This window comes from Caenorhabditis briggsae (genome assembly GCF_000004555.2).
Source record: "Caenorhabditis briggsae complete genome, chrV, whole genome shotgun sequence".
Lineage (NCBI taxonomy): Eukaryota > Metazoa > Nematoda > Chromadorea > Rhabditida > Rhabditidae > Caenorhabditis > Caenorhabditis briggsae.
Genome location: NC_013488.2, coordinates 14,647,359 through 14,674,822, shown reverse-complemented (window position 1 = coordinate 14,674,822; position 27,464 = coordinate 14,647,359). Strand labels below are relative to the sequence as shown.

The 27,464-nt window shown below is 38.7% G+C and overlaps 8 protein-coding genes across 8 annotated transcripts; 2 read left to right on the top strand and 6 right to left on the bottom strand.

The window, feature by feature from the left end:
- Nucleotides 1-87: 87 nt before the first annotated feature.
- Cbr-nxf-2 lies at nt 88-1,741 on the bottom strand (the record flags this gene model as incomplete). The annotated part of the gene is made up of 7 exons (XM_045238125.1): nt 88-493; nt 702-766; nt 812-943; nt 991-1,053; nt 1,116-1,349; nt 1,395-1,574; nt 1,622-1,741. 7 exons carry the CDS (start codon nt 1,739-1,741, stop codon nt 88-90), a joined length of 1,200 nt encoding a protein of 399 aa, XP_045092723.1.
- Nucleotides 1,742-2,327: 586 nt separating this feature from the next.
- On the bottom strand, nt 2,328-3,420 carry Cbr-dhs-22 (the record flags this gene model as incomplete). The annotated part of the gene is made up of 3 exons (XM_002637784.1): nt 2,328-2,523; nt 2,569-3,158; nt 3,205-3,420. The coding sequence occupies 3 exons, from the start codon at nt 3,418-3,420 to the stop codon at nt 2,328-2,330; spliced, it is 1,002 nt and encodes a 333-aa protein (XP_002637830.1).
- Nucleotides 3,421-4,106: 686 nt separating this feature from the next.
- On the bottom strand, nt 4,107-4,937 carry Cbr-pas-1 (the record flags this gene model as incomplete). The annotated part of the gene is made up of 3 exons (XM_002637783.1): nt 4,107-4,438; nt 4,483-4,819; nt 4,866-4,937. The coding sequence occupies 3 exons, from the start codon at nt 4,935-4,937 to the stop codon at nt 4,107-4,109; spliced, it is 741 nt and encodes a 246-aa protein (XP_002637829.1).
- A 187-nt stretch (nt 4,938-5,124) lies between these two features.
- Nucleotides 5,125-5,587, bottom strand: CBG04618 (the record flags this gene model as incomplete). Its single annotated transcript, XM_002637782.1, has 3 exons — nt 5,125-5,239; nt 5,297-5,414; nt 5,461-5,587. 3 exons carry the CDS (start codon nt 5,585-5,587, stop codon nt 5,125-5,127), a joined length of 360 nt encoding a protein of 119 aa, XP_002637828.1.
- Nucleotides 5,588-5,948: 361 nt separating this feature from the next.
- Nucleotides 5,949-7,030, bottom strand: Cbr-rrbs-1 (the record flags this gene model as incomplete). The annotated part of the gene is made up of 3 exons (XM_002637781.1): nt 5,949-6,099; nt 6,148-6,885; nt 6,930-7,030. The coding sequence occupies 3 exons, from the start codon at nt 7,028-7,030 to the stop codon at nt 5,949-5,951; spliced, it is 990 nt and encodes a 329-aa protein (XP_002637827.1).
- A 4,337-nt stretch (nt 7,031-11,367) lies between these two features.
- Cbr-egl-1 lies at nt 11,368-11,768 on the bottom strand (the record flags this gene model as incomplete). The annotated part of the gene is made up of 2 exons (XM_002637780.1): nt 11,368-11,534; nt 11,603-11,768. The coding sequence occupies 2 exons, from the start codon at nt 11,766-11,768 to the stop codon at nt 11,368-11,370; spliced, it is 333 nt and encodes a 110-aa protein (XP_002637826.1).
- An 11,878-nt stretch (nt 11,769-23,646) lies between these two features.
- On the top strand, nt 23,647-25,509 carry CBG04614 (the record flags this gene model as incomplete). Its single annotated transcript, XM_002637779.2, has 4 exons — nt 23,647-23,851; nt 23,902-24,046; nt 24,091-24,186; nt 25,311-25,509. The coding sequence occupies 4 exons, from the start codon at nt 23,647-23,649 to the stop codon at nt 25,507-25,509; spliced, it is 645 nt and encodes a 214-aa protein (XP_002637825.2).
- Nucleotides 25,510-25,919: 410 nt separating this feature from the next.
- On the top strand, nt 25,920-27,111 carry CBG04613 (the record flags this gene model as incomplete). The annotated part of the gene is made up of 5 exons (XM_002637778.2): nt 25,920-25,944; nt 26,449-26,524; nt 26,571-26,607; nt 26,777-26,933; nt 26,987-27,111. The coding sequence occupies 5 exons, from the start codon at nt 25,920-25,922 to the stop codon at nt 27,109-27,111; spliced, it is 420 nt and encodes a 139-aa protein (XP_002637824.2).
- Nucleotides 27,112-27,464: the final 353 nt, after the last annotated feature.

Sequence of the window (27,464 nt, the reverse complement as noted above, 5' to 3'; positions counted from 1 at the left end):
TTAGGTCATCGACCGGCCAACTACAGTAACAAAAACAGTTGAAAAATTAACAATTAGATAACAGATACAATAAAAATGATAACTCCATTAGACATCGAAATCTGTAGCGTTCTCGACGAGCATGCGATACTTATCATTGCGCCTCTTCGACATTGAACTGATGAACAATTGGTCTGAAATGACAGCCACTTTTCCTTCTCCTTTCGGTGCTACGATGAATGTTCTCGTGAAATAGTTTTCCGCTGAGTTGATGTCTTCAGCGACCATGTTTCCATCACGGAACGTTCCATGAAGAGTGAATCCGAGAAGTTCTGCTGAGACGAGAAAGACGTCGACAACAAAAGTGTCCATCAGATGAACAGTGGCTGGTAGTCTTGAGAGTGCCACAACGATGTCCATGGCGCCGTGAGATATTCGTGACGCGCGGTTCGCAGCGAAGAACTCCTGGTTGAGAACATTGTGCGAGTTTCGCAAGTACATACGATAGCATTCACTGAAAAATGTTGCTATTATTGTTGTGCGAAAAAATTGGAGCGAGAGTATTTTTTGCAGTCTGAATACGGTAGGCACCTCGAAGCGACAATCCTAAATAGCGCATATTCGGTGGAGACGCAGAGAAATATTTCGATTAACTGTCTGCTTCTCAACACCAATTTTTCGGACAACAATAATATTGGGGTTAACTCTCTAGGAATGCATACCTGTCTGGATACATCGTGTACTTGTACGGATCCCAAAGGCAGGTGATTGTAATTGTGAATGTCGACTAGAAATTAACTAATCTTGCGATGCAAAATCTCAAAAAGCATACATTTGTGGCATCGTACGCGTTCAGAAGCGTCTTTCTGGTTTGTTGTCCATCGGCACCATCGTAGATTTCGTAGTATGCAATGATGAACTCTTCGACAAGATTGCGTATCTCTTCATTGCCATAGTATCCGTTCTGAAATTGTATTTCATAGAAATTCGAGCGAAGTGCTCTATTCTCACTCTAAACGGCAAAAACTTGTCCAAGTCGAAGCGTTGTTCCTTCGGTTTAACATCAATTCCATCCTGAAACGACAGATGATTTTACTTCCACTATGCCCTAGCTCAGCTAGGAAACAAAAACCAACCAAATTAGAACACTTCGGGAACGCCTTCTGAATAAAATTGACATACTGCGACATTTGAGTGAAACGCTCGCAAACTGGGTTCCCTTCAAAAACCAATCTCTCCACTGACACCTTTCCAAGCTTTTCGAGTTCATCTTCAGTAGAAATCTGGTTATGACTCAAATCGAGAAACTTGAGCGATTTGGTAGTTTTTCCGAGTGCCGAAAGATGTTCCAAATGGCACAAGCGATTGTTCTGAAAACAAAAATAGTTAGTTTCAGTGTATTTAGCTTTCGATACCGAAAACGAGATTCCAGAAATTTTCGGATATTTCGCTCCAATCCATTGAAGAACCGTCGTCATCACTCGCGGTTTCGTCAAACACATCAACATATCGTTTTCAAAGAATTCGACGTTTTTCGAGAAGTTTGAGAGATCCAATAACTGCTTCTCGGTGTTGTGTCGACTATCAATTACATTCTGAAACGCAATAAAACTCTAAAAAACCGGAAGAAATGTATACAAACCCGAATAACATCGATTTCCACTGGTTTCAGACTTGGCGCAGGTGGATGTCGCGATGGTGGTGAGTCGGAGAATGCTTCCTCATTTTTACGATTTACAGTTCGCCGATACTGGCTTCTCATCGTATTTTGGCTCTAAAATTTAGTTTTTGAGCCGACAACAACCTGGAGAAGTGCAGAAAATGGGGAGAAAAAAAACGAGGCCGCGATTCGTAAATATCACCGGTTACTGTAGTCCGCGTTTTCCGTGCGAGACCCAACGTTGTGTTGGAAAAAAAACGAGGCGGCACAAATTCGGAAGAAAAAGTTTCAACTGGAAAAGTGGGCGGAGCGTAAATTGCGAGTTGCGCACGTTTTTGTCGCATGGTTTTCCCATTTGCATACTGTCATTGAAAAACCGTGTCAGACTTGCAATTTAGGCTCAGCTCACTTTCCAGGAAATTGTTTTCCTTGGAATTTGCGAAGCCTCAAACACCGTTCCTATGGGATTCTGCGAAAAAGAGACAAAAATTCCACCAAAAATCCCCAAACGTTTTTCAGTCGAATTTTGTTTTATGTCGGCTGCTGAATATACAAAATAAATGAACAGACTCATTCAAGAGAACCAAGAACATTTATTATTCACTCGATTATTACTTCGTTTTGAAAAAGGGATCAGGTACTAAAGCGATAAAATTAAAGTTCGGAAAAGAGAAAATTCAAAGCAGAATTATTTAGCGAGTCCAGTTGCTTCGAGACTGTAATTGTACAAATCCTGGCAGGCTTGGTCATCGAGAGCCAAGGGATTCTCCTTGGTGAGCTTGCAATCGGCAAAATACTTCCCACTGATTCCACCGAGTTTCTTACCAAGCGCCACGTAGAGAGAAGTTTGAGCTCCATCGCGGCTTGTTTTCAGGAAGAACCATCTAGAAAAAAAAGATTTTCGTTAGAAATTGAGAAGTTATTTTTACCTGAATGGAGCACTAATTTGTTTGATGACTGGCCATGCAAGGATGGTCGTTCTAGTGAGCTCAGTATCCACACCTCCTGGGTGTACAGAGTTGGCAGTTACGTGTTCAGCTCCATCCTTTCTCAACTCTTTCGTCAGCGCTCTGGCATGCATTACATTGGCCAACTTGCTCTGGCTATACGACTTCATCATTCCAAACGACTTCTTATCATCGACAGTAGCAATATTTATTTTTCCGGACCGCATGTGCATCAAAGACGAAACATTGACGATTCTCGCGTACTGAGACTTTTTGACTGCCGGGAGCAAGAGCTCAGTGAGCAAGAATGGTCCGAGATAATTGCTTTGCCACGTCTTCTCATGTCCGTCCTTTGTTAACTCATGCTTACTTTGGAACATGATCCCCGCGTTGTTCACAAGAATATCAATTGTATCTGTCAACTTAAGAGTCTCCTTAGCCGCACGACGGACTGATTCGAAGTCAGTCAAATCGCATTCAATGAAATGGAGACGAGTGGCATCGCATCCCTGTCTAACGAGAGCTCGTTTAGCGTCATTGGCCTTCTCTTCACTGCGACACAACATGTAAATCTAGAAAATGAGAATTTTCAATTTGGTAAAGAGAAAAGAAGCTTACATCAGCTTTCTTCAAATTGAGCTCTCTAACTGTTTCATAACCGATTCCACAATTTGCTCCAGTCACCACAGCGACCAATCCTTTCGCCGAAACTCGCTCAGTGAACTGACCTCCTTTGAAGAAGCGTCTTGTGAAATACAGAGCAATGAAGCTCACAGCTGCGATGAGAACTGTGGGAAGGAACCAGCTGGATTCCTCCACCTCTACGTCCATCATGGTTATAGATGTCGTTTGTTTTTCTAGATAACTGAAAATCAAAAATATGCCTTTATAAGGAAGTTTTTGTAAGAAAAAATTGCGCTGATTTCAAATAATTACCCGACGTTCGGCAAAAGCGTCACACTGTTTTTTCTGTGTTTTTCATAGTTTTCCTATTTTTCAAGGTTTCCAGATATTTTATCAAGTTTTGTATTCGAAAAAGGCATTTTTCCCTATAAAAACTTTTTTTTGAATCCAATTTGAAAAAAATTCAGGAAGAAAACCCCGAAAAATGGTATCATGAAAAACAAGAGAAAAACTGCGCGGCGCTTTTGCAGAGGGGCGGAGCTTGGATATTTGAGCGATTTTTCTCAATTGACAATAAAGAAACTACTCTTTAACTACTAAAAAGTAAGGAAGGAAAAGAACACAAGTGATTTTTAAAAGAGAGAAATAAATTGTAAACTGGTTTTTGAAACCTTGAATCTATGTCGCAACCCCACCAGTGAATCACCAGTGTGACGAGTGTCAAAAGGTTTTGTTTATCTTTATTTTACTGATAAATAAAGGGGGAGGCGGAGAGATAAAAAACGGACAGAGAGACGAAAGTAAAGGAGACAATAAATAAATTAGGAACAGGGAGTTTGAAACGGAGAACCGGACTCAATGCAGAGAGAATAATACACGGATTTATTTTCATTTTATTAGTCTCTGTTGGCGATCTGGTTGAGATGGTGCTCCACTTGATCGTTGGTCAATTTTGTGAATTTTGTGTTATCCTTGGTGACGACAACGACTTCGAGATCTTTGGATCGGACATCTATACCAAGGGAGTTCTGAAGAGCCTCGATCGCAAGCTCAATGGTCTCCGTGGAATTCATCTCTGGCTTCTTCTTGATTTTCTTCTCGAGGAACGAGGTGGCTGGAACTTGTTTGACTCCCACTGACACTCCTTTCATTCCACGGTAATAGCCAGCTGGGTCAACACGATAAACTTCTGGGCCCTTCTCGTCGTCATAGGAGATGAACAGAAGAGCTGGAATATGGATATTCTCAGAATTCTCTATAGATTATACTCACCGCATCCCAAACTACGCATCTCGGCGTTTTGGGTGTAGTACTGGTTTAGATCGGCCATCTTCTTGGCGAGAAGCTCGCATGGCATATCATAACCATTTTTGTACTTCCAGCTGGCGGCTTCTCCTTGCGCACGCTTGACCTGGAACTTGGCGTCTGGAATCATTCCGATGGCACAGCATCCGACAGATTGAGAGATTTGGTAAACCGAAGTGACAGTGTCGGCGACAATGAGACTGTCTGGGACACGCTTCTGGATGGCAATGACGGCGGTGTCAACGCCCTTGACAGCAACAGCGGTGAGATTAGTGGAGTTGATTGCTTTGAAAGCATACTCGACCTGGAATCTAGCTCACTGTTATTGTTATTTGAAGGCACGAGTATACCTGATAGACACGTCCTTCCGGGGAGAAGATGGTGATGTGACGATCGAATCCGGCGCTGCTTCCACGGGACATCTGAATTTTTTCCATTATAAGGTTTTTGTTAGTTAGGAAGAATCAGGAGCAGAGATAATAATCTGGTGAAAGGACCAGTATAGAACAAAATCAGAAAATTTCTTTGTGTTTTTTTTCAATTTTCAATTTCTAACAAAAAAAATACAAAAACGAACTAACAAAAAAATGACAATAACGAATAACAGAATCATGAATATTCAATATCCTTCTTCTTGCACTTCAGACACGTATAGAACACCGTTTGTCCTTCATCAGCCGATCTGGTCTGCATGGTGGAGTAGGATGCTTTCGTGTGTCCGCATCTGAAAGATTTTCAGGTTTTTGAGAAGTTCACTATCAACAAAAGGGGGAATACTCACTTCGTGCAAATGTGATCCACCACTGCATCAGCAGACTCGTCGTTCTCAATTCCATCTGTGTCGGCCACTGTTCTCTCATAAATCTTCTCAACGCGGCTCACTACTTGATCGACTCTTTCTGAAATTCGTTTGGATTATAATAAATCACAATTTTTGAAAAATACCTTTGACATTCCACCGAGTGGAGCAAACTTTACAGGTCACCGTTGACGGTGCTTGGGGAGGAAGCTCCAGAATCGCTCCACAGTATCCACAGAAGTCATCATCATAGGAAAGGAAGTTCAGTGACATATTTTCCACTGGAAACAGCCATTTTCATGGGGTTTTTAAATTGGAAATCGTCCAAAATGATGAGTTTTGGCGAAAGGATGACAAAAAATTTTTGAAGGGAGTGCGGTGGAGCGCGTTTGTGGGGCGCCCGAAATAATCCGAAAGAATGCGGCCTTTTTGGCACAAATCAAGATATTGACTTCAATGAAAAGATAATTTAATTTCGAGATCGAGAAAAACTAAACGCGGTCAAAAGATAATCTCATAACAAAGTCTTTATTGATTAAAATGGAGTCAAAAAGTGAACGTAACGAATAATCATAAAACAAAAAATCAACAAAATCAAAGAAAACAAAGACAAATGAGATTACTGGCTCGAAAGTTACTTTCTCTTGTTAGCTCCCTTCTTTTTAGCTCCACCGGTTCCCTTTTTCTTGCTGTCGACCTTATTTTTGAACCATTGCTGACGATGAATTTGACTCTTCTGCCTTGTCGCTTCTTTGGCACCCTTCTTCTCTTGCTTCTCTTTCTTCCTGCAAATAATAATACAAATTACAATGGAAAAAAATCTCAAAACTCACTCTCTCAGTGGTCCAGCAACGGCTGAAGCCTTCTCTTCAACGATCTTGGCCTTCTTGGACTTCATTCTTTGAAGAATCTGAAGAGCACGCTCCTTCTCAGCCGAAACTGGAGCTTCATTGGATTCGAACTTTCTCTTCTTTCCAGTTTTAATATTGGCTTTTTCGCCTTTCAATCCTTCTTGGAACTTTCCAGCTGAAGCGGTGGCAAGCTTTGCACGATCAACAGCAAAACGGACGTCTTGCTTCGATTTGTCTTTCGCATCAATTCCTACTCCGATCATTTTGTCGGTAGATGGTCCTGTTTTCACTGTCGTCTTCATTTGGCGAGCAAGATTCTTCATTCTCTGCATTTCGTTCTTGGCGACTCTTTCCTTCTTCTTCTCGCGTCTCTCAGCGAAGAAGTCCTTGTTTGGATCCTCTGCATTATCTGGAATCTCGATCAACCAATCCTTGGTATTATCATTTCCTCGCCGGTATCCGTAAGTTGGCTTCCATTCCTTCGTTGCTTCATCGAACACCTTCTTATCCTTCTTTCTCTTTTCAATACCCTTCTCCTTAGCGTACTTCTCCCACTTCGTTGGTTCCTTCTTTTCTGGAAGCTTCTTCTCACGTGGAAGACGGTATGTAGCTGCTGGTAGAGTCACAATAATCGCTTCCTCTACTCGTTTCTGCTCTAGTTGCCAAATGTTGTTGAAAAGAAGCTGTGTGTTTTTTCTAGCGCGCTCTTCTAGCCCTTCTCTGAAAAAGAAATCTTTTTGAAGAATTGACGAATTTATACTTACTCGGCATCTCCTTGAAGAGGTTCGCGATCGATGAACAGCAAGTTGCCCAAGTCAATGATTGGATCAATGGCCTTTTCAACTTCTGTTGATTTGTCAGCCATAATCTACAAAAATTAAAGAATTATCTCATGAATTTAGCTGTTTTACAACGATAAATGCAAACAAAACGAAAACGCTGACTAAAAACCCATTATTGAGAAGTTAGCCGGATAATAACTGTTTTTATTAACATTTATAAATAGTTTTAGTTTTTTACAAACATTTTCAGCAATTTAAAACAACCGAATACGCGAAAAAACGCAGAAAATCATTGACTTGGAATAAAAAAATGCCGAAAATCTAGAGGCGGAGCTTCTATTGCAACTGCGGCGCGCGGTTTTCGCAACACCGCCGCACGCGTCTCTCTTTCTGGTTTTTTATCAAGCACCTTCGAATTCAATGAAATCATTTAAAAAAATACAAAAAATGAACAAAAAACTATATATTTTTCTGTGTGAAAATATTGAGGGTCCCTTCATCGTTAGTCTAACCCCTTTTCCATGCGTGCACATTCTTCCACATGAAAAATCATATAAAATCACACCCAGACAATAAAATACAATATTTTATCGTTCTTTGTTCCTGATATATTACGCACCGGGTGGTCCATAACCGATTTTTAACGACTGCAATGGGTGTCCATCGTTCCTTTTCTAAAATCTCCCCCTGTTAGAATTTCCAAGTAACTTGTTGAATCGTTCAGAACACAAAGAAGCCGCAAAAACGGCACAAGAAACGATTTCAAATAAATCAACGAATTAGTAGTGTTTCTTTGGTTTCCAAAAATGCGCGAAAACTTTTCGCTTCCTTTTCCTTTTCGGCTCTTCCCTCATAAATCATGAAACAAATTAGCGTTTCGACGCGTCTTCTTGATAAAATGGTGTGAATGAAACAACAACACTTTTCGGGGATGTAATACTAACTACTTTTGGCACATCTGCCTTTTGTTTCGGGAATGTGTACGGAATACTCGAAGCAAAGAAAGAACGAAGGTCATTGCAATATTATGATGATGTTGATGAGGGGGAGTTGACAGATGACACTGTGCATCGGAAACACACCAAGAGAGAGAGGAATGGCTTTGAAGTCAAGAGACTCGTGGGAATTTGCGGCGAGGTTTAATTGGTTATTGGCGACACCTTTTATGGAGAAAAGCGTAGATAATTCGGTTTTATAATGAATACAATTTTATATCTATGTTTTTTTTTTCAATTTAGTGAGCAAACCTTTATTATGGTAGTACAAAATTGGAGCTGCGGAAGAGAAACTCCGGTGGCCGTGGATGAAGGTCCTGCAACGACAAAGACCGTAACCTAAAAAAATTTTTACGTTCATGGTTTATTTTCTCCATTTTCGTGCGTTTTCAGTCAACTTTTTCAAAAAAGCGTCCTGATGGAGCTTGTACAGTAACCAAAGAGTAGGAGTATACACGGAGGTTTTTCCGAAACGTTTGGGGGAAAATAGCAGTGAAATCGACGAAAACCGGTGCAAAACAAGTAAATGAAGATTACGGTAGTTGTCTCTATGGGACCTTTGGCCGTTTCTTTTTGGTTTTCGTCGCCCTTCTCTGACGACATTGCACAATAAGACATCTACAGTACCCTTCAACACGTGCAACACATTAAATGATCTAATTTACATCGCTCTTCTTTTTGTCATCTATCTTACTCATCACATCCGTCTTCTCTTTCCACTTCATTCTTCAATTTGGAGTGACACCTTCTGTGTCGGAACCCTTGGCTTTTAACATTCTCCAAATTTACATAACCTCTGCTCACTCACTCCGTTACGCCGTCTAAATGGATGATCTTTTGTGTAACAATTAGTGGCAATGGCAGATGGATGGATATTCAACTTCTAGGAAGTGCCCCAACCATTTTCGCGCATTCAATTCAACAAATATTATGAGAGGAGGAAGGAAGTAAGGACAATACTTACACACACCAGTGCACAATTAGACGATGTGCATCCTGGACGAAGAAGCCACCTGCAGAGGGAGAGAGTGTATGAACTGGAGAGAGAGCAGAGAAATCTAATCCACTGGCTTCTCCTCCTAGTTATTCTTCTCCCTATTAGTTGTCTTATTATTTTAATAATTAATTAGGGATTAGTGTAGTAGTAAGTCAAGAGTATGGATATTAGGTAAGAAGTGGGGGTCCTTAAATCCTCGAGATGTCATTTACACTTCTATATCCCAAGTATCAACGCTTCCACTATTTATGTACATATTGTCAAAATATTATGGTTACTCAACCCACCTGTGCCAACAAAATGTTTCCGTAGCTGTCACCTAACCCCGTTCTCAGTTTTGTTATGTTTACTCAACTCCGATCATCCGCTTAATTAGTTGAATTGAGGAAGGAGAAGCTGGTTCTATTGGTTGTGTACTACTACTACAATGATTAGCACCTGTTTCTCGCGCAATCCTAATTGACCTCCGGATCGGATGTCCTGGGGTGGAGAACATCCGTTGTAATTTACGACATTTGATATTTTTATGTGTGTGTATTTTTACTTACAGCTGGGTGTAAGGATAGGTGGGAGAAGGTATCAGTGGTTTTATTGCAGTAGGTAATTTGATATCAGCCTGTTACAATTTGATGGATTTGTGATGGTCACAGTAATCAGGAAAAACTAGGAAAGAAACGCGGTAATGCAATAATATATTAAAAAGCGAATTACATTTTCAGAGCGAAACGTCCTAGTTTCGAAGCAATTAACACCCCCAGAAGGACAATACTTACCGTAAACACTCTTGTATAGGGCCACTCAAACCCTCGGCTTGATATCTCATTTCCTGTAAAAATTACCAAAAAGTAATCAACTGATAAACTTTTTATCATAATATCATAAGTTTTTTATCAGACTACTTTTTGATATCGTGCATAAAAAGCGACATAATTGATCTCAAAGTTGATGGTTGCGGTGGGCACCTTTTAGAGGTAATACGGGAAACGCATTTTTATTTTAAAATTGTAAGCTGCAAAAATAAAGCTCTGTTTTTGTTCATCATTCTAAAAAAGTTTCCGATTGGTCGATTAATTAAAAACATCAATTCAGGGTTACGAAGTTGACTACTGTATTTGCTCTAATGGATGCCGAGAGGCACATTCACTTTGAGCTCAATTATCTCGGTTGTCATAAGATATATCAAAAAGTAGTAAACTGATAAAAAGTTGGTGATTTAATGATAAATAATTTACCAATTAACCAATTTATGCTATCTCTCATATGAACCGATAATTGAGCTCAAAGTTGACTGTTTGGGTGGGCTTCTATTAGAGCGAGTACGGTATATTTGAGTGAATTTATCTGTGTTCCTTTGAAAGATATCAAAAATTAAAAATTAATAAAATACTTCTGATACTATGATAAAAAATTTATCAGTTGACACCTTTTTTATATCTCTGACAGGAATCGAGATAAATCGGCTCAAAGTTTTAGGTGGGCTTCTATTAGAGCAAGTTCTTAGAAATTGCCAAAATTGATGTACTATTTTAGAACTGCAGTTGGAAGATCCGATATTATCTCTATAGAGCTCTATGGATTCTTAGAACGTTTATATTTTTTTCGTCTTAACAAAAAAGTTCCAAAAACAAATCGGAACCCGTCCCTCCAATCTCTCCCTTCCCCTGCCTTTCATCTCTTTCCATTCTCCCCTCCGGTGTGTATATTGATGACATAATCGGTATGCTTTGTCTGTATCCATAATTCATGGACAACACAAGCCATTCTGTCGACTCCACCCGTTTTCTTATATAATTACTCTGTTTTTATGTGTCCGGTATACGGCTTCTTCTCGAAAAACAGACACGCGGCGGCTCTTTTGAAAAGGAGGTGCCGAGAAGTCCCTGGGGGCATGTCCGGGCACAGAGAGAATAATTCATGCGGGAAAAACGATACGGTATGGCTTTTTAATAGGAAGGAGTCCGGAAAAAGAGTAAAGAAGAATTTAATCAGGGGGAAAATGGAACCCGCGACTCTGAGAACGGGAGCGAACGCGCTAACCGGCTGAGCTAAAAGTGCGATGACGAGGGATAGTGGCGGTTGACAACCAAGGAGTTGCCTAAAAGCAGCTTAGGAAGAGTAACAACCACTGCAAAGTTTTCTGTCTTTTTGCTTTTTTTTCAACATCTGGAGAAATCGAAATCGGAAAGGAAAAGTATACAATCCGTACACTTTACAACTTTCATAAACAAAAGACCTTGGTTTAAAAAAAACCATATTTATTAGTTTCAAATAAATATGTACATTTGGGAATTAGGCATGGTACAAAAAGGGAGAAAACAAGTATAATAATAGAAAAAAGAGATCATTTAACAAAAATCACTGTGGCAGGGGAAGTCACCGGAGCTGCTTGAGAATATGACATCAGGGGAGAATCAGAAGACGACATTGATTAGAAGGCGAAGAAGTCGAGCACACGGTTGAGCAAGCTTCTGGAGGTGTCACGTCTTCTGGAGTAGGACATCATTTCGGCGTCGAAAGCATCGCACATGGCTGCCAGCTTGGTGCCGATGTCGTGACCGATGGAGCTGATGGTGTGGCTGGATTCGTCGGAGTCATCTGGAAAAAAGAAAATTTAGAACTTGTTTTTCAAGATTTTGAAGACATTACAAGGAAATATTACTCACCAAAAAATCCAGAATCGTCAGCGAAATCAGAAGAAGACGTCACGGCGTCATCAGAGGAAGAAGAGAAGTTGAACATCTTCTTGTCGTAGGAAGGTTTGATGTACTCGAATTGGGATGAAGGCATCGAGAAGAGATCAGAAGTAGAAGTTGAGGCGAATGTGAGCATCTAGAAGACGTGATATTTAGAAGACGTTGAAAAAAAAGAAGAAGAAGAAGAAGAGAAACAAAAACAAAAACAGTTTTGCTCTTCTCTGCGCCTCCTCCTCTTCTCGCATGCGAGAGAAATCTGTTTCGAGAGACGCAGAGAAAACTGTTTTTGTTTTTGTTTTCTGATGAAATAAAACATGTTCTACAGTAACCCATTTTTGAGGAATAAAATCTAGGTAGATCAAAAAGAAAAAACTCACAATCATTTGGAGAATTGACAAATGAAGAGAAATTGGGAGACGTGTTGACGGTTGCGTGTCGTTTGGGTGTGAATGAGAGGGGGCGCACAGCTTCTCCCCCCCTCGCCCCGCCCCTCGATCCTCCCGGATGACACGCCCACCCCACTAGGTTGTCAAATGTCAACGAACGAGTTTTAGGAGGGGAATAGGTAAATCAGGAGATGATGATTAATTTATGTGTTACCAGGATGATGCAGTTTTTGCGCAACAGCTGGTACGAATATGGTTACGAAATGCGCGAATTTCTGGTTTTTAGTTGAAATTAAATAGATCAAATTAAATAGATCAAGTGTTTTTGGTGAGGATTCCTCACTGAGGAAATGGTGTCGAAAGGTTTCGAAAAAAAAAAGATAGAAGAGGAGATTCGAATTACCGTATTCCCTCTAACAGAACCCTTACCAAACCTTCAACTGTGAGCTCAATTATCTCGATTCCTGTGAAAGATATACAAATTTTGCCAGCTGATATTTTTTTTACTATAAAATCACCAAAATTTTATCTGTTAACATATTTTTAGCATCTTTCATAGGAATCGAGATAATTTAGCTTAAAGTTATGATAGCAGTCGCCTTGAAGATAGTGAAACTAAATAAACGACGTTGGGTTATTGCCCAGTGGATTTGATCCAATAACAAGTCGGATAAAGTTAATAACAGAATTAAAGTGAATTTTGGAAAAATTTAAGAATCAGAAGACGTTCAGAAGTTTCAGAAGGCAACGGGGTTGAGAACTCGGCTGACGAAGTTTCTGCAGGTGTCACGTCTTCTGAATTAGGACATCTACGGGCGCCTTTGGTTGGTCAGATTCCGGATAAACTAAAGCTGACCAAACTCCAACAAACTTATCACCATATTTCAAATTAGTAATATTTCACTTCCAGTGTCCGACCCAAATCTGACCATGGTCCGCTGTAGAGCCGTTTTCGGGCAATTTCCGACCAGAACCTGGCCTATATCCGTCCAAAAGCTAACCCCCAAATCATCTGGAACAAACTCATTCTTATAAACAATAACCGTAAATCTTCGAAAAGCTTTAGAATCCGTCGGAGTGTCTCGGAAGCTTCAGGGTGGCTCAAAACTACCGGGACTTGTATAAACGGGTATATCTTTAGACATATGGATCTTGTAAGCACAGAAATTGGTAGAAATATAATTATTACGTTTGATTCAAAGATACTAAAATTTTCACCTAAAGTCTAGGTATTGTTATGATTGTCCAAAGGTGAACGGCAAAATTTTCTTGCACACTGTTGCGATTTCCAGGGAGTGCTGAAAATTTGACAAGCGATAACTCAGCTCAAAGTTGATCAAATAATTCGAAACTTGGCCAATTTCCTGCTGGTTAATTTTAATTTTCGCATTCCAAATTTGAGCCTAGCACAAAGCTTCACTCAAATTGGATGCTAGTACAAACTTGAGTCCGGCACACTGTGCATCTACAACAAACAAAAAACTGACTTTTTGAGGTAAATCTCTGCGTAATCTCCTCCTCAACCTCATCATCGTCACTCCTTCTTAATCCAAATATTTATCCAATTAGTTCCCTCATTGCTTACCCACCTGCCTATCCATATAAGCACTTGTACGTGAGAAGTACACACAACATATCACTTGAGATGATGACTCCAGAAACTGACTTAGTTTGCAATTGACAGGTTCTACAGTAATCCTACACAATTGCTCATCTTGGGAAGATTCGAAGCTTCATCCCATCCACAACAATCTACCTCATTAATAATGATTCAAAGATACTCCATGTGCCGACCTGTTGAATGGCTTCACTTAGGTTGCCTAATCCTTCGCGTTTTGTCGGCACGCTTATCCCTCCTTTTAAGTGATTGCCGAATTAATTGCCGTGTGAAACGATACAGGGTTTCGTTAATCCAGTGGGGGATTCTCGACACTAACTGTAAACACTTTGATGTAATGCCGACTCCACGGTGCTCAAGGACTCGGAGGAAGAGGAGTTGCGTCAGAATTCTTGATTATGCAAATATGGACACACAAGTGGGTCAAATTGGATTATGCAATAGGTAAGTGGATAGGTTGATACTGTAAGCTAGGTGTGAGATGATAACGTCAAAGAACTTGTAGAGCTGGGCCAGATAGCTCAAGTAGCTGGGAGCCAAAGCTCCAAAATACCGGATTTTCAGGATTTTGTGGAGGCTTTGTGTAGGCCCAAGTTCTACTAAACTTGCATAGAAAATTTGGAAAACTTTTACATATTCCATTTTTATCATTTTCATCCAAAACTCATCATGACACATACCGTACTCTCCCTAATAGAGGTCCACTCGAATTGTCATCTTTGAGCTTAATTATCTCGGTTCTTCTGCGTGATATCAAAAATGTGCCGACTGATAAATTGTTTATCATATTATCGGCACCATTTTATCAGTTGACAACTTTTTTATATCTTTCACAGAAACCGAGATAGATGAGCACAAAGTTGGCGGTGAATGAACCGAGTTATGCGCTGTACGCTGTACGCTGCACGCTGTACAATTATGCGCTGTACAGTGGTTGGCTTGGGTTGGTCCGTCAGGGTTTTATACACCGTCACATTTGAGCTCAATTATCTCGGTTCCTGTGAAAAATTTCAAAAGTGGCTTACTGATAAAATATTCATCATAATCTTTAAAAAATTTTTTTAGTTATCAAAATTTCCCTATCTTTTAGAGAAACCGAGATAATTGAGCTCAAGGATGACGGTGTATAAAACCCTGACGGACCAACCCAAGCCAACCACTGTACAGCGCATAACTGTACAGTGTTTAGCTGGATTTCTTCTTGACAGCTTCTCGAATCCAACCCTTTTTATTCTCCAATAAGCTCCTTCTTACATTCCAATACAATATAAAATGCATGCACACATAATTAATTCAATCCTTCCCCCTAATTAGGTCCGTTTAACTATGCTCTACAGGTCATGGGAAGGATAAGATTGCTCAGCACAGATCAGATATCTACCAATTATTGTATTGAAGGTTAGCTAACTATACTTCTCAATACTCTCTCTGAACAAAACAATAACCCATTACCTACCTAGAAGTTTTTTGTCTAACTCTAATAGGGTCACTGTCCTTGGAAGCCAAATGACCTGTAAACGCGATATTGCACAACTTTCGGACTTTTTGTCCTCTTTTGCGGTGCGCATCAAAGAGAACTCACTTCGGGAATAGAAGTAGAAGAAGACTGTCAATAAGAAAATAGGTAAAGTAGAATCTCGAGGTGTCAATGAAACAATGAAACAGTTCCTTGTTTACTTTGATAGGTCCTTAAAAACAAAAGGGAAGCTCAAACAAATCTCCAGGGATGGCCCCTCCGGAAGTGCCGACAAAGGGAAGAAGACGATAAAATGTTATTAGATAGTATGTGTCCACTGGATTAGGATGTTGCCACTGTTTTTCGATTGGATGGATGGAAGGGGCATCGGATTTCAGAAGGCGGCAAGTGTTACCGCGCGCATCCTCTAAGAAAAGATGACACATGCTCTTCTGAATCAGTTATGACATGCATCGTTGCGTTGTGTTTGCTTAATAATTGGGAGACAATTGGGCGTGAGCAAATTGTAAATTAGAGGGAGAACGGTTTTTTTTGGAGGATTGAGCATTTGGAAAACCTGATTTGGGACAGGTTTCCTCAAATCTAAATACCGTGTTTTTCTAATTGAAAACCCTCAACTTAGAACTCAATCATCTCAGTTTTTGTAAAATATATCAAACATCTGTCAACTGATAAAATATTAATGATATCATGATAAATATTTTATCAGTTGACAAAAGTTTAATATCTTTTACAGGAAATAGGATAATTGAGCTCAAAGTTAATGGTTTGTGTGGGCGTAAATTAGAGGAAATACTCTAGATCCAACGTTTACAAGGATATCAGAAATTTCAGAATTGAAAACCTTTGCGAACCCAAATTCAAAAAAAGAATAAAGCTACTCCTCATTTCCTAATTCATTCAAAAGGTCAAATAATTTATGGGACCTGAAAATAAACCGTAAATGCTCTAATAGAAAGGGTACCAGATTGTCAACTTTGAGCCCATATATCTCATTTCCTGTAAGAGATATCAAGATATGTTCAATTTATAAGTTATTTATCATAAAATCACCTATATTTTGTCATTCGACACATTTTTGTTATCTCTAATAGGAATCGAGGTAAGCAGCACGAAAGTTGACGGCGGGGCTATAGTCACAGGGTGGCGCACAAGTACTCGGACTGACAAAACCGGTATATCTTTAGTCATAAGTGCCTTGGGAAGATGAAATTCAGTAGAAATATAATTTTACGTCTGATTCGAAGCTGCTACAATTTTCAAAGCGATTCCTCAAGTCTAGGCGTTGTTATGATTGTCCAAAGATGAACGTTTGTTGCACGCAGTTGAAGCAACTTTGACAAGCGATAACTTATCTCAAAGTTGATCGAATAATTTGAAATTGCACCAGTTTATTGATAAATTATTCGAACTTTCGTACTCCAAATTAGAGTTTAATAGAACGCTTTGCTCAAGTTTCATGCTAATGCAAACTTTAGACCTTGTGAAACTTCAAAAAAATCCAAGTTTCAAAAAGTCTCCAATATTCCAAGCTCTTCCAATCCTTTGATCGCATCGAGAATCTATTCAAAAGACCTCTAGTTTTTTCTCCAAAATTCTAGGTGCCATTCCACCCTCTTCTCAGCCCCATCTTGCGTCATTATACCCCCACTCCTCTCGAATGTCATTTCCCCCGTTCATTCATTCATTGCCACATTCCACCTTCTTCCGATGGTGAGGACACCTATTTTTTCAATTGCCATTTCATTTTTTCAATCTATTTTTTGCAACACAGTCTCATCTTTCTCCCATTTCCAAAATTTTCAGTGTGTGTCTTGAAATTGATCCGAACCGGTTCCTCTTCAAAAATAAAGAGTGTGGTCATTTTTTAGTATCTCTCGTTTCTCGCGTTTCATTTTTATTACACAATGTGTAGAAGCCAACTACTTTGGCAGTAGGAAATTACTATTTTTCACTTTTGACCTTGTATGTCTTCATCTTCTTCTGTCCTCTTCCTCTTTCTCAGATTTCCCCCACGTGGATGCTTGTTGCTCATTAATTAAGAAGACTCGTCGTTCTCACACAGGTGTGTACGAGAATGTCATGTATCTGGCACCAGATGGAAATTGTAGTTGCTGAGGATTAGGATCATTAGAGATATGTTTTAATAGTGTTGCTTAGAATAATTATTATTGTAACTGTGCTGTTAATGAAGAGTCAACATGGGAGGATTAGTGTATCCCTATATGGTAATGAGAAGCTTTAGGCAAACAGAGACTGTTTTTAGAGCAAGAGGGTTTTTTGGGGTTTTTTGGAGTTACGGTATGCATTCTGACGTGATGGTGTGGAGTGTCTAGTGTTCATACATCGATTCGGCCGCCTCAGACACCGTAGCTCAGTCGGTAGCGGCGGCGCACCTTCAAAACTCGGTCCACAAGTTCAACTCCTCGAGAGGCTTATATGACCTGAATTTCAAGGAAATTATTTTTTTTCATGTTCCCCACCTTTAAAGGTGGGGGATAGGAGATTTTTCGTAGTTTTTTTGTAGCTAGAGTATGCATTCTACCGTCACGGTGTACAACGCTAAATGTCACCCTGCGTACAGCTGTCGTCCTCGCCTTTATGTATGCAAACGAGGGTGCGCTTTCTCTTTGCCCGCGTGGCTCAGTCGGTAGCGGCGCTGCGCCCTCAATCATCGCCCTCACAAGTTCAACTTCTCGAGGGGCATATTTGAACGGAATTTCGAGAACATTATTTTTTTTCATGTCCCCCCACCTTTAAAGATACATTTTTAAGTTAAAAAAAGTTGCTGGTAACCTCCAAAAAACCAATTTGATCCTGTTCCTCAAAGAGAGATTAGTACATACATTCCTTGTTAACTGGTAACCTTGAAGAAATGACGAAAACCCATTGTCTCTGAAGAGACAAAACGCAAAAAAGGAAGATGAGAAATTGAAAGTAATGCAATAAAAACCTTAGCCGATATCTTCTTATTTCATGCAATGGATGACAAATTTCGTTCGAATCGAAATCTTTTGTACTATCATTTTTGTACTGTCATTTTGTTAGGTATAGATTTTTGGGAATTTCGAATTTTAAATTTTAAATTATTTTAATGATATAAATTTTTATGTTTTTTTGAGGAATAAATATATTTAAGACATTTTTCTTTGTTTCAGCAAAGCAGGTAAATTTTGAATTTTCTCAAAATATTAAAGCTTACAGAGTGCCGCATAATTACCCTGACTAAAGTTTGTACTAGCATAACATTTGAGCACAGCGTTGTACTGGCCTCAAACTTGGTGTAAGAAATTCCAATAATTTATCAGTAATCTGGCGAAGTTTTAAATTATTAGATCTACTTTGAGCTGAGTTATCATTTGCCAATATCTTTGGACAATCATAATAATACAATAACTTGAGGAATCGCTTTGAAAATTTTCGCTTTGAAAATTTTCGCTTTGAAAATTTCAGTAGCTTCGAATCAAACATAAAATTATATTTCTATCAATTTTTGTACTTCCAAGATCCATATGTTTGAAGATATACCCGTTTTTATCAGATATACCCATTTTTATCAGTTTTTTTCACGTTATTTGCATTCATCGCCTGTTTTCTTTTTACATTGGCGATGATCGCCAGTTTTCCAATATTGGCGTCAAATGCCAATATTTATTCTACACACCAAACAATTTGTGAAAAACGTGGAACGGCGATTGCTGGCGCTTTTCTCGTGCATCGAGAAAAGAGCAAAATTCAAAAAGTTCAAAAGAAATTAATTTGTTCGTGAACCGACATATGGATGGATTTGAGACTCTAGGCATCACTTTTCCCCTCAAATTTTCCTCTTCTAGGTCATTCCACGTCGATCCAAGCCAAAAATGCCACGCCAATAATAGCACGCCAAATAAAAATGCAGCAAATTTTGAACAAAAATAATAATTTTCCCTCAAATCTACAGTAATCCGACTGCTTCAAATCCTATCAGGGGTCTCAATTCTAAATTTTATGGGTTGATTTTAATATCAGCAAATTTCTCGTAAAATTCTGGACAAATCCTACCTATTTTCATTAAGAATGGTTCGACAGATTTTTTGAAAACTTTCAAAAACCTTCAAAAATGACAAAATTCAGTTGATTTTTTAGAAAGTCTATCAGGGCTTTTTTTTGGGCCAAATCAGACGTTTTTCAGATCATTTGATTTGTTTTCAAATTCTCTACAATTTCTACCTATTTTGAAAAAAAAATTTTAGACCCAGAATTTTTTAATGCCAAAAAAGCTGATTTTCCTCTGTATCGAGAAAAGCGCCAATAAATCAGAAAAAAATCAGAAAAACTCGGTTTCCAATATTATTCGCCGTGTCCTATGAATTGCAATGTTTACTTTACTAGGGATAAATCTGAGCGTCTCCAAGTTACACTTCATGACCTATATCATTAGAAAGCCCAGGGAATTTCCATTCTGAATGTGTTTTCTGTTTTTGCGAAACAGCAAAGAACTTCTAGAAAAATGGGTCAAAAGATAACTTTCAGTTGATTTCAAATTTGAAACTTGGAAAATGCAATTTTCTATTTATTCAAAATGAAACTTGAATGTGTTTTCTGATGATATAGTTCATGAATTGCAACTTGGAGACGAATTTTAGATAGATCCTTAGTTAGAGAACCTAAAAGTTTTTGAGTTTCAAATTTCAAATTGTCTAAGATTTCGAGATCCCGAATTTCGAAACTCGCAAATTTCGGGATGTTTTTGGATTTCTGAGAAATTACAGAATTTCGAAATTCTGTTTCCTTTTTTTCCTTTTTTCAGTTTACAACTTTTTGATATCTGTTACAGAAAATGAGATACCGTAAAACCTTCACAGATATCTTTCACAGAAAATGAGATATATAGGCTCAAAGTGGACGATCAGGGTGTCGTTCTATTAGAGGTTTTACGGTATCTCATTTTCTGTAACAGATATCAAAAAGTTGTAAACTGGTAAATTCTTTATTATAATATCATCAATATTTCATCAATTGACAAAGTTTTGATACCGTTTACAGGAATCGAGATAAATTGGCGCTTCTAAATACCGTATATTCTCTTTGAGTTCAGGAAACACCAGCTAAAAACCTAAAAACCGCGTAGTTCAGATGGCAAGCGACTTGTCAGCTTTGAGCTAATTTATCTCATTTCCTGTAAAAATTATTGCAAGTCAGCTGATAAAATTTTAATGATCTTTTGATAGAGGTTTTACCAGTTGACCAACTTTGGATATCTGTTACAGGAACCGAAATAAATTGGGTTAAAGTTAAAATTAATAGGTAACAAAAACTAGGAATTTTCGAAAAGTTCTGTGAATGAAAAGTTTTCAATCTAGGTCTGTTAAACATCCTTCAAAATGTTCAAAGTGGTTGGAAACCTGACAGACGACCTCCAGACTACCTGAAAAGTATCAAAATAAACTGAAAAATATTTTTATTTTAAACTAAACATAAATATTATGAAAAGTAACAAGTTTCAAAAAGTGTACTGATTAGCCAAACTAGAAAGTCTGTTGATCCCTTTCGCCACGTAGAGGCTCAGTACATGAAAGGGAAACAAGGTTTATTTTCCAATGGTATCACCTTCTAAAACCCATAGAGGGTGGAGGGAGGGGTCCCCCACCTCCTAACAAAAAAAACAACAAAAAGTCACCCGAAAAACCCCTCTTTTCGGAGACCATTGTCGTTTAATTTTCAAAAGCTCCTTTTCCCCGATAAGAAGCCACATTGCATACCGTTTTCATTGTTGTCTCAATATTTTTAATCTTTGATAAAATCCTTGCTACTCGGGGACGTTCAGTGATAAAACACCTAGCCATGAACCCGAACATGGCGACCCTTAGGGCCTTTTAGTACTTTTTCGCATAGAACCAATCGACAGAAAAAAGCAAAAGAAACAACAACAAGCAGCGTTATGCAAAGAGCTTATTACCAGTGAGAAAGTGCCTGTGAAAATTATCCAGCAATAAATTTTAAAGGGGCGGATTTCACAGAGAACTGATTTCTTTTCAGTACGTGGAATTTTTGAAACGTGGATAGATGGAGGGACCGTGACCTAATATTGATTGATTTAATAATTTATTACGTTACATGAGTAAAAAATTTTATGAAAAGTTTAAAAATTAAATATAAATTGACGTGACCTTTGAAGAACAGTGAAGTAAATAGGTTAAATCGCGCCGAAAACCAAGGTTTCGTATGGTATCTCATTTTTTCCTTGTTTCTTTCAAATCCAACCAAACGCCAAACAGTTTGTATTAACTTATCCTTTCCCATCCCGTTCCCAATCACCCTTCATTTTCTCCTGCCATCCCACCCACGTCTTCTTTTTCTTCTCTACTCCTAAACGCCTACATTTTTATTGGACGTGTTTGTTTCAACCAAAAAACCATCTTCTCAAGAATGTTTGTATGTTGTTTCACCCCCACTTGAAAAACTTCTTCTTCTTCTCATTTTCTTCATGATCGGTTCCTTCAAGAAAAAAGTTCAGTTAAGTGGAATGTAACGCCGTACTACGTTCTTCTCTGTTACTGTTACACACAAACTGTGTCTTCTTCATCTTTTTCTTTTTTTCAATTAAAAAATGACTTCCCCGTTTCTCGAAGTGAGAAGAGTCGTATCATTACTATTTTGCGCAAGGTTAACTACTACATTTTTAGTTCCGGATACTTTCCATTCTGTAAAATGTGAAATCTATCTGCCACGTGTTTTTTCAGAGATTCCCATCTTTAGATGCCCATCTGTTTTTCTTTCCTCACTAAGTTTTAGCTACCAACATGCTTCTAGAATAATAGACACGACCGTTTACTACCATTCTCTTCTGAATGCCATCTGGCCATTTTTAGGGGTAGAAAGGGCAGAAGAATGGCGGTGTAGTAACGGACAAGACAACGGAAAAGAAGAAGAGGAAGAAGTGATGATTTCAATCTAAACGCCTTCTCCTCGTTTTTCGTATTTTTCGTCATTTCAGTTTACACGCTTTTTGTGCTGTAACCTAGTACTACAAAGCTTCAAAGTTCATTATGTCTTGTGAGAAGAAGGTGGAGAGAAGAGACCTTGAACTTGTGTTAATTTCTACTCATGACACTCGAATTTTTTGTGACCTTTGGCTTAAGCTTCTTTTTCTTTTCTTAATCAGGTTAGGATCAAAATTCTTTTTTTTCAAATCTCTCGTTTTCACGGATTACTGTAATTAAACCAATACCGTCAGCACTCTAGTAGAACGACCCAACTTTCAAGTTTGAGCCTGTATATTTCTTTTCTTGGAAGAGATATCAAAAAGTTGTCAACTAGTAAAATGTTTATCATAATATCAAAAGTAATTGGTTAGTGGACAATTTATTGACATCTTTAAAAGCAACCAAGATGAATTGGATCAAAGTTGACAGCTCGAGTTCGACAAGTATGGTTGTGCCGACCCGGGCCAACCACTGGTCAAGCCATACCTCAGTTCACTTTCGGAATTTTGATACAACGCGAGAAAAAAATTATAGAACTAAAAGAAATCTACAAAAACGATATCAAATTCAGTTTTAGCGGACAGGCCATTTTTCATCCAGAGGCCGTTTCATAGCAGATCCAGAAATATCGGTTCGGGTAGTTTCGCAGCCTCTCGTTCGAAACTCGGCTAGCGAATATAAGCAATTTGCAAACCATTTTGTAGATTTTGTTGAGTTCTACATTTTAATTATTGAATCATTCATAAATTTCAGGCTTGAACCGCGTTATGCGCTATGCAAGTGGTTGGCTCGGGTAGCCCCCCTCAGCGCGTCCGAGTTTTATACATCAAAACTTTGAGCTCAATTATCTCGATTTCCGTGAAAGATATCAAAAAGTTGTCACATAATATGTCACATAAATGTTTATCATAATATCACCAACATTTTATCAGTTGACTACTTCTCGATATCTTTCACAGAAAATGAGATATATGAGCTAAAAGTTGGCGGTTTGGTTGTGCTTCTAATAGAGGAACACAACGCCAACTTTGAGTCAATTTATCCCGGTTCCCGTAAAAAATATTATAAATTTGACAAATGATAAAATATTTATAGTTATGATAAAAATTTTTTACGTTGACCTCTTTTTGATATCTGTTACAGGAAATGAGATATATGGGATCAAAGATAATGGTTTGAGAGGCATTCTATTAGAGTGTTTACGATAGCATCTTTGCCTATTGTCATTTCTAAACTCTGGCTGTAAACTCTGAATTTCTAGTTATGACCTTTCATTCAAATTACTCGAATTATTAATTTGTTTCATCTCCTACTTCTAACCCGTTTCTCGCAAATTCTACAATTTTTATTTCCGCATGCTTGAACCAACAATCTCAATCAAAGAAATGAGTTTTTTGAAGACCTCAAAAATCATTTGGAATTCGAAACATGCCAACATCTTCTTTCCACTACCTTCTCCCTTAATTTTCCGTTCCAATGCCATTCATATCTTCCGTCTCTATCGAGTTTCTTCTCTCCTTCGATTTGAATTCTGAATTCTTGAATCTCATTTCTCAGATTCTTTCTCAATGCTTGAGTCCCTTTTCGTTCTTCTCGTCTCTCTGGTTTCGACAGTATATGCTTGGCCGGATGGTGCTCCGTGTGTACATGCTGCTTTCGAGAGTATGAATCCATTGGAAGCAGTCGAACATCAGGGAGGTCTTCAATTATCAACACCTCCATATGAGATCGCAGTGGATCAGAAGTGTTATTGGAGGAATCAACCTATAGGGTGTAAGCTTTTTTGTGAATTGTTTGAGTTTTTCAAATTAATACTTCTACAGTAACCCTTCAAGGACACAACGAATCAATTTGGTTCAAAGGATTTGTGATTCAGCCTTTCAAATGGAACAACGATCAACTCGGAGAACGATTTGGACAACTTGTGAGACTCGATGATAACGGGTCATGGCAGCAGCAATGCTTCAGGTTAGTTTTTGAATTTAGGAAACGAATTGGGAAGATTTGTTTAGGTATCAAGTGTCTGCTACTCATTCTCACGACGAGAAGAAGAAGCACATTAAGATGTGGTGGAAGGTGGATGATGAGGTGGACACAGTTCAGTTTGTGTGAGTTTTTTAGAATATCTTTATTTTTTCGTAAATTACTTTGATAGTTTCCACAGAAATTATGAGCGTTGGGATTCAAATTACTGTTGGCACTCTAATAGAGAACCACCCAAACCGGCAGCTTTGATATCATTTTTCTCATTTCCTATAAAAGGTCTAAAAGTGGTCAACTCGCAAAATGTATATCATAATATCACCAATATTTTATCAATTAAAAGATTTTTGACATCTTGCACAGGTACCGAGATAATTGAGCTCAAACTTGACAGTGTGGGGGAATGATTTTCAAAGCGAATTACAAGTTTTACTGTAGTTCATAGAATGTGTCAAATAATTTTTTTTTTCATTGATAACTTTCTGGTATATTTCACAGAAATTGTGATAATTGTGAACCAAATTTATAGATGAGATGTATCATGAATGAAAACTTGCCATCCCTTCATCAATTAAATACCGTACCATATACATACACTTTGAGCTCAATTATCTCGGTTCCTATATGAGATATCACAAACCTGTCCACTCATAAAACATCGGTAATATAATCATAAAAATTTTATCAGTTGACAACTTCTTGATATCTTTCACAGGAATCAAGATATGTGCTCAAAGTCGGCGGTGTGTGAAAGACGGACGCTCGGCGGGCCAAACAGCACCGGCTATTTGCCCGGCGCATAACTCGGTTCAAGCTTGAAATTTCCAATTTCTCTGAAAATTCAAATGTAGAGCTCAACGAGATTTACAATCTACAAAATTATATACAATTTAACTATTTTCGCTAACCGAATTTCGAACCAGATGCATAAACACTACCGGACCGATTATTCGGGTTCTGTAATCGAAGCCCAACCCATACGTGCGCTTTGAGCTCAATTATCTCAGTTCCTGAAAAAGATAGGAAAAATCTGTAAACTGATAAAATATTGGTGGCATTATGATAAATATTTTATCAGTTTAACACTTTTTGATTTCTCTTATAGGAACCGAGATAATTAAGTTCAAAGGGTACGTATGGGATGGGTTACTATTAGAGCAGTTGCGCTATGATGTTGAGTCTGAACACCTCGATCTCTTTTGGAATATGTATCTATACCTAAACTTTAAATGACTTTTCTCATTTCCAGCGCTACCGTTGTCAAACATCAAACTCAATTCTGGGTCAAGTCAGTCCGTTCCCGTCCACTTCCACCTTGCCGTCTGAATCGTGATGGTTTCCCCAACTACCAGGCACCAGCTCCATCAGTTCCACCACAAGTCAAACAGTTCAAAATGGAGACGTTCCGTGTATTCGATTCGATTGTGCGTAGGCGCCCATTCAACTAACTGCACTTTTTATGTACCGATTCATATTTATTTTGTTGATTTAGATCTCACCTTCTTTCACATATTTTTTTTGATTTTTTAATTTGTTGGTTCACTAAAAAATAGAATAGTTGCTTGGTTCGCTCTCACACTGCTTTCAATGATACAAAATCTAAAAAACTTATTCAAAAATTATAAAAAATTCAGGGAGCCCAAGCCCTCGAACAATCTCTTCCACAACAACCCCAGTTCCAGTCGGCTCAGCAACAGGTCAAGAGTTGTTTTCCTCTGCACGGTTTTCTCTCTTTTCAGAGCCACACACACTTTCAGCAATATTCTAGCTTTGCACTTTTTATTTGTTTTACGAAGAACACTTTAACCGTTTTGCAAATGTTCAGCCACCACAGCCAGTCTCCTCCACGACACCACATATGTCGAGAATTATTCCAGTGGCAGGTATGGAAATCATGCATAGACGTATGTGTAAGAATGTAGGATTTAGAGGATTTCATTTCGGTCGGTCGAACATGAGCGACCGCCGACCGACCAAACCGTTCGAATTTTTGCATTTACTTGTTGAATTTTTTGCGTAAATTCGGTCGGCGCAGGAATGTTCGGAACGGAATTCCCAAAATTCCGAAGTGGTAAAAATTGAAAAATTCCGGACATCTAAAAATTTTAAAAAGCGGAAAATTCCGAAAATTATGGAATTCAAAAAAGGAAAGTTCCGAAATTCCGAAAATCGAAGTTTTCGACATTCCGAGAACGCCATTCCGAACATCCCAGAGTCGGCGGTCGGATCAATTTCCCGACCGAATGGAACACGAGTTATAGAGAATTTTCAGTTGAAGATCTTTTGTTCTTCATTAGAATGTGTGCATTAGTTTCAGTGAGAGAATAAGTTCTTGGTAGATTTGTTGCCCTTTTTGGTTCATAGTTTTTCTAGTTTTGCTCATTCAGATGGCTTCCAACGTGCAAATTCTGGAGATGCTCAAGTGACGACTCCACCAGTAACACCTGCTCCATTCACTCAACAGTTCGTTTTTCGAATCGATTCGGTATTTATGATCTCTATATTTCAGACCGGCGTTCCAACAGACTTTCCGGCCAATTCCAGCGGTATTGTTTATCACTTTCTTGTTGCAAAATTTGGCTGTGTGCCAGTTTTTTTTTTTTTTGAAAATTTGAGCGTCTGAAAGCGTAGTCAGTTAGCGACCGCTACGGCGACACGCGACGCGTCCAAATTGGCTTGGTGCCAAACTTCATATCTAGGTTCCCTTTTCTTCAGCGACCACGCCAACGAATCATTGCTCAACAGCCACAATCTGTATTCAACAACCGGCAGAACGTCTTCATCTCCAGGAGACGTGGACAAAGCAACAGCTTCTCTGCGAATAGACAGAATGTATTCCAGCAACCACAGCAATCATTTGGAGGTGGTGGACGTAAGTCTAGATAGACTATATTTTAGTTCTCCTTATAAACCCGCTTCTTTCAGAATGCGTTGATCGCGATCCACAAGGAAGGTGTTCTCAATGGCGTCAATTCTGTACGGCTCCATCTCATCAGCAGTATCTAACGGCGTTCTGTGCGAGAACATGTGGATTGTGCCGTCGTCACTAAATGCTTAATTTCGGAGCATATTGCTCTCTAGGGTCTCTAATCTTGCTCACTTTATCAACCGCTAGGCTTTCCCTATTACGAGTTTCTGTATGACAGACAAAAGAAAATAAAAGAATTTTTTCAAACTAATAAAAAATGTTTTTCACTTACATACACTACCGGAAAATGAATAGAGAAATTAATTAAACGGGGAGAAAGAAAATTGCCATGACGGTGAGAGAGACAAAAAAAAAAGAGAGAGCAAATGGCTTGAACGGGGAGAGAAAATTATAAAATTATGACCTATTTATACGCTATCACTTCGAGACTTTACGGAGTAAAATTAACATTTTTCTTCTTTTTCTTTCTTCGAG